General features: G+C 36.8%; 1 protein-coding gene and 1 non-coding gene across 2 annotated transcripts; both read left to right on the forward strand.

Annotated features, from left to right (window-relative positions):
- Positions 1-836: 836 nt before the first annotated feature.
- LOC142169283 (small nucleolar RNA R71) lies at positions 837-941 on the forward strand. Its single transcript, XR_012698991.1, has one exon. It is a non-coding gene; the product is annotated as a small nucleolar RNA R71 (small nucleolar RNA).
- Positions 942-5,562: 4,621 nt separating this feature from the next.
- Positions 5,563-5,832, forward strand: LOC142168865 (F-box protein CPR1-like). The gene has a single exon (XM_075230032.1). The coding sequence runs from the start codon at positions 5,563-5,565 to the stop codon at positions 5,830-5,832; it is 270 nt and encodes an 89-aa protein (XP_075086133.1).
- The last annotated feature ends 1,270 nt before the right edge of the window (positions 5,833-7,102 follow it).

Below are 7,102 nucleotides of genomic sequence, written 5' to 3' on the forward strand. Positions count from 1 at the left end.
GACTCTATAGTGGCCGACTTCTCATTAAAGATTACTTGTTTTCTCTTTTTCGACTGGACTTCTTCTAATTGTCTCTCATTCCTTAATGAGACAACATTAATAGATGCCTTAGGATTAGCCTCAGTGTCACTTGGAAGAGCTCCAACTGGTCGAGTATTTTGGGCATTGGCAAGTTGTCCTATTTGGTGCTCCAAATTTCTCATTGCTGCGGCTTAGGCTTGCTGGTCAGCCACCAATTTCTTCATCATTTTCTCAAGGTGACTTGTTGAGTTTGCATATTGTTCAGTCTGAGTTGGTCTATATTGTTGTTGAGGTACTTGTGGTCGGTATTGATTTTGAGCACCTTGGTTTCCACCCCAAGAGAAGTTTGGATGGTTCCTCCAGTTGGGATTGTAAGTATTCCCATATTGGTTTGTCTGGCCCCTATTTGCATTACCCACAAAGCGGACAGACTCTGGATTAACTGGGCATAAGTCGCTCGTGTGACCCTCTCCACATACTTCACAAAACACTTGAACATGTTACACTGGTTGAGCTTGCTACTTAACCTTGTTAATAACCAAGGTCATCTGATTGACTTGGTTGGTTAGTGTAGAAATTTGCGCTGATAATGCCGAGACGAAATCTAACTCGAGAACCCCTGCAGATTTTTGCACCGTGTGTCTGCCCATTTCTCCTTGCCAATCCGGATTGCTTTTGGAGAATTTGTTCAATAATGCATATATCTCGTCAAAACTTTTCTCCAACACTTGACCACCAGCTACAACATCTACCACAATTTTTGTCTCAGGATATAGCCCTTTTATGAAAGTGTGAGCTAACACTTTGTTTGTCTGATTATGATGAGGACAATCTCTGAGCAGCCCCTTGAACCTCTCCCAAGCTGAGTATAGAGATTCCCCCTCTTTCTATTTGAAGGCGACTATCTCACTTCTGATCTTTGCAGTTTTGCCTAAAGGGAAGAACTTTGCCAGAAATTTCCTTGCCAAATCATTCCATGATGTAATAGAATTAGATGGTTCTGCCTTTAGCCATTGCTTGCTTCGCCCAACAGAGAGAATGGGAAAAGTGTGAGCTTCCCATAGTCTGGAGTGACCCCATTAGTGATGTACGTATCACTAATCTTCAAGAAGTTCAGGATATGCTGTTGTGGATCCTCGTGTGAAAGACCCATAAACTGCCCATTTACATGAAGTAGCTAGATCATGCTCTGTTTCAGCTCAAAGTGCCCAGTAATTCTGGGCTTCACAATGCTGGAGTTGACATTAGCAATGCTGGGCATCGCCACCTCCTGAACAGCCATGTGTTTCTCCTCTGCCATGTTCACAGGAAATTGAACGAGTGCCTGAAGATTATTTGTATCCCTTGCTTCCGTCAACCTCCTATGAAATGTTCTCTCAGGTTCGGGGTCAAAGACTTGAAGCCTGTCCTGGCTTCTGACCCTACACATTCAATCAAAGTTCCTGAGATCATAGCAACAATCAAGTAACGTTAGACTTGACGAAATAAACAATTAAAGCAAAAACTAGAAAGTAGTCGATATACAAGTCCCTAGCAACGACGCCAAAAACTTGATGCTCCCAAACGTACACGCAAGTATACGTGGTCGTACAAGTAATAAAATGATAAGTCGAGTATCGAACCCACATAAACTTGTATAAACTACCTACTAAAATCACCAAGATTGTTATTCAGTCAAGCTAAAATCGAGTTCAAGAATGTGATTATACTAAACTATAATTCTAAGTAGTAACTAAATTATCAAGTAGTAAAATAATTGTGGTGTATTCAGTAGAGATAAATATTCTAGGGTAGTGATCGATTCACCAATCCTATTATGTTCTAGTTAACTCTCCATTTCATACAATTCACTCATGGTTGCTAATTAATCAAACAATTGCTCTCACAGCCTTCTCTCGAAGTACTACTCGCCTATTCAAAATAGATTAACGCCTATATTTTTATGGAATCAATCTATCAAAGAACGCATTAAGATTACGATATTTAATTAAGCACGATGACTAGGTATATTCCTATCCTAACCACAAATCCGCCTCCCCTAAGAATTAAGATCGTGCTCTTTTCAATTCTTCTCTAATCTAAATATGGCTTTCCCAAGCATAACATAGATAGTAAATAGAACCTAACTGCTGGCCAGACAATTAAGTAATTAATCACAGAATTGAAGAAACAACCATATATTAGTGAATTATAATCAAGGTTAAGTCAACGTAAAGCAACAATATTCATGGCTAAATCACAACCCCAGAACTATGTGTTTTTAGCCACTCACGTTCGTAGTAACAATTTTTCAAGTATTGTGCATAAATAAATTATAAATAAAAGATAAAGGGATGAAGAACTTGATGATTTTCTTCTCCACAAGTTGTCACCGTGATGCTCTTGACTTCGGTCGCCAAAAAACACCTCTAAGAATGTTGTTTAATGGTTATTTATATGTGTAGGGAAGTGACCTAAACGGAATAACCAAATCCAAAACCAAATAGGAGACAAAATAGGCTTTAAAAATCCGGAATATCCTCGCTACAGGCCTCGCCTCGCAAGGCAAAACGCACGCCTCGTCTCGACGTACACTGTGCCTCGCAAGCTCTGTAGCGAACTCCTCCTCGCTTTAGGCCTCGTGTCGCACTCTCAAACGCGAGCTAGAAAGCTTGCGTCGCATGCTCTATCGCGAGCATTACATCTCGCGTCGCCTGCTTTTTTTCATTTTTCATTCTGTTGCTTTGTCTTTGATTAGAAGCATTTGGATATAAGAAACGACTTTCGCTGCTTCGTCCCACTTTCAATTCTTCTTTATTTCTTTTCAATTCTTTGTTTCTTCTTTCGTTCCACTTTCAATTCTTGCTTTGTTTTTTTTTTTGGTCTCTTTAATCATTGCTCCATATAGCATCATAATGCTTCTAATTAATAAATAATCATGGTCCATTCTTGTAGTGTATAAAATACTCATAAAATCTCTACTTTGCTTTTAATTTTGTGTTCAACGTACCTACACATAAAATAGACTCAATTAAGCACAAATATAGTATAGTTTAGCATTAAAGCCCCAAAATACAAGGTAAGTAATGCGCTAAAAATATGGAATTATAGCCAAACATCACTACCCCATACTTAAACGTTGCTCGTTCTCGAGCAAATTAAACAACGCTTTATATAGAAATGACCTTTTTAAACCATTCTCCTAACTCATCACACCAAGAATCATTAAAATAGACTAAGCACAAGGGTGTAACATCTTCACCTCAAGATTTGACTCTCAAGTATCATGCATTATTCACAACTCACTCACTTACTCTAACATAGAGGTCAATGACATTACCTTTTCTTCATGAATCAAGTGCCCTCACACAACAAAAGAGATTAGTTCCACACATAATAAAATTTAAGAACAACTAGGAACTCAAGATGGAAAGAATTCACTCACTCTCAGAAATAACATTCATATGCCACAAAAGATGCGCCATAGGCTTGCCTGTAGTATACTACTCTACTAATCGAGCTCATTCGATCTAGGATCAAGTAGGACTTTAATTGGTTGTAATGTAGGCTGCAGGTCGGGTAGGATACATTTGGATATAAGAGTAACTACACTTTCCTAAGCACTTTAATACATATACTTTAACATTCAAACCCCATACTTATGTGATTATGTCAAACCATAACTCCACCTTCACATCAATGTTTATTAACTCCATACTTCTTTAAGCACAATTACATCAAGAGTCACCACTATTAAGGAGTATTTTTCACAGCAATACAATTATATATATATATATATATATATATATATATATATATATATATATATATATATATATATATATATATATATATATATATATATATTTTCAATTCAAGTGGCTCTTATTTTTTCAAAACAGTGCACCTTTCTCCTTATTTCATTAGTTTCACTCAAAAGCCAAATCAACCACCCCACACTTTAATTTTTACAAAGTTCATAACAATTCAAGTGCTCATAAGAGGTTAAAAGGTTCAAAAAATTGGTTAATTCAAACAAATGGGTAAGGCTTGTAATGTGGTTGCCAAGGAAATAGGATTACAGGCTCAAAGGGGTTAACTAGTTACATAACAATTAGGCGGGTAAACTACACACATCTGGCTCAACAAAGAAACGCCTATATTACTTCTAAGACTAAACAAAACTACTATTTCGCTTTGCAAATACACAGGGCAAGTTCTAGACATCAAATGCAATGCACAAAATAATACACAAATCTCACACACACATGACACATAACTCACTCAGGATTGAACTCATCAAGACACTCTAGTCAAAACAGTTAAATAAAGTTAAGATCATGCGATCTAAGGTACTTATACAAGAGTCAAAAACTGAGCCTAAGCGTCACAACCAAAGTACTCACTATTCTCAAGGCATAACAAAGTCAAGAGATATTGCTTCAATTCAATTCATCTCCCAGTGGCTCCTACTTCTAAAAAAATAAAACTACCTACACCCGGTTTAAACAAAACCCTTGGAAAAGAACCGCGGCACAAGGCAAAACCAAGGGGGAGTTATTACACTACCTAACAAAAGAAAATCTTTTTGTCCTTTTTCTTTAGACTTAAATCCCTCAAGAAATTTGTCGAATGAGATCCATCGTTGGAAAAAATCTAATTTTTCTACTTTTTGTTTCGTTTTTTTTTTTTGTGAATTGTTACTAAAATAGTACACAACTACGAAAACAAAAATAAAAAGTTAACATTTTTCTAACATACTACTACTAATTATTTAGAGAATTCTCCCACCCCACACTTAAAAGAGTACAATATTCCCAAAACAGATATTATAGACAAGCAGATTTACGTTTTGAGCGTATGGGTGCTGGAGCATTCATTGGCTTTGGCCAGGTTGTGTTATATATTCGTAGATAATACTTAAAAATTTAAATAATTGACCACGAGCATTTACTGTGATCACGTTTGACCACTGTAAATTTATACTAAAATAAGTGAAGCACCCGTTTTATAAATTCTGAATCCGCCGCTGATTATTGAAGCCGTGGATCAAACAGCAACCACGGGAGGGACCTTGGCGTTATTGGCCCATTCACCTGGCTCAATTTCCATGTTACTGATGCTCTTTAGCAATATTTGAAAAGAAAGTACTCTTACAAGTTATTTGTTACTCCATTGTTTTGAGCGCAATCGAAATGGAATCTGAGGGAGACGAAGCCTCTCTTCTACACCCAAAGCGGAGCAAACCCACTAACCATTCTCAATTTCCATCAACTTCAATGCAAGAATCGAGCTTAAAAATCCCTATTCTGCCAGCAGAGCTCATCACTGAAATACTGTTAAATCTACCAGTCAAATCCCTTTTACAATGCAGGTGTGTTTCGAAATCTTGGCTCGCTTTAATCTCTATTCCTGAATTAATCAATACTCATCTCAGAATGTCCGCTAATAAGAAGGACTACACCCGCCATAGGCTTATTTTCATTGGGCTAGTACTACCTCTCATGATTTTCATTCCTTTAGTGGTTGGGATATCAGTTACATCGATTTGGCTGATGGGAAATGGGGAAAATGGATACACCCTGCTATGGAGAAGGAGACTTTAAATTTATGCCGTGCTTGGGAGTCTTGGGAAGTGTTCTTTCTGTGTTATGTGATAGTCGGAAGACTGACACAGATGTATGGGTTATGAATGAGTATGGGGTTAAAGAATCTTGGACAAAGATGTTTACCATTAATTATCCTGTTGATCGTGTGGGGAATATGCTCGTTCCACCCTTTTGCATGTCAAGTGAAGGTAGAATTTTGTTTGAGGATGGATCAACTTCATGATTTATAATCCAAAGGATGACTCGATCAGATATCGAGAGGTTACCAACTGTGATTCCTTTTACTGGTCAAACATCTACATCGAAAGCCTAGTTTGGCCCAATTTTACTGAATAAAGTAATGATGCAACAAGGAAGGCTGAAAATTTTCAGATGAAGACAATTAGTAAAACCTCTCTAAACATTTTTCTCAAGTGCTGTTACATTTTGTTTTTATTCTCAAATATAGCACAAAACGTTGCATATTACGGATATCTTTGAACTAATACCTGCTTGGAGATTTTGTTAGTCCTTTTTCCTTTTTGCTTCACCAAACAACAATATTTTGCAAGAACAGCTGTTTGGTTGAGGTTTTTGGTGTCCTCACCGTCAAACTTAATGACACTCAACATTATTTCGCAGGTGAGTGCGCCAATAATGCCTAGTTGTAGCCCTTGCCTTGATCGAGGGAGCTTTTCCAATGATCTTTCTTAGGTGAAAAGTTAATAAGGATAAAGGAGGAAACACAGGAATTATGGAACAACAGTTAAGATCTGATATAGTATCTAGTTTTGGTACTTTCCTCGCTGCTATTAGCTAATTTCTAATTTTCTCCTGCACTGATATTTTTGTTTTCCCGGCTAGCTATATAAAATTTGTTTTAGGACTACTTTTCATTGTTCTGCTTGTTTGGTCAATCAAATGTTGAATCACCTTTCACTTTGGCAGTAACGTTGAGCTAAGCAATGGTACATTGCATGGATAGATCATTTTAGGAAGCAGGTTTAGCTGCTGTTATCATGAGAGTAGGGTGTGGGTACCAAAGGACATGGAAATGTAGGGAAAATATATATGGGCATTGTTTAAGAAGGCCCCGTCTATTATAAAGTAAATAAAATACAAACTTTTCTCATCTTTGTTACTTAACAACAGCTCTTCCTAAAATAGTAATTTTGTTTTATCATGTTTAGACTTTAGAGTATAGTTTTACTCTTTTTTTTCTTAAGAATTCATGTATTTTGTTATGCCTTCCACAATATTAAAGTTATATAATTAGGTGCAATGTTTATGTATCACCTTGAAAACTCTTGTTTAAAGCATTTCAAGTGTAACTCCTACTCGTATGGATTAACTATGTATCATGTTACTTTTGAAATGTTGATCCAATTCTATGTATGTCACGACCCAAATTTTCCTCAGTAGGATGTCGTGATGACACCTAGTTTTAAGGATTAGGTAAGCCTAACAGTTATTAAATTAGTGGTAACTCAACCAATAATTATTAAATATGAAAT

This window comes from Nicotiana tabacum, chromosome 14, assembly GCF_000715075.1.
Source record: "Nicotiana tabacum cultivar K326 chromosome 14, ASM71507v2, whole genome shotgun sequence".
In the NCBI taxonomy this organism is placed as follows: domain Eukaryota; kingdom Viridiplantae; phylum Streptophyta; class Magnoliopsida; order Solanales; family Solanaceae; genus Nicotiana; species Nicotiana tabacum.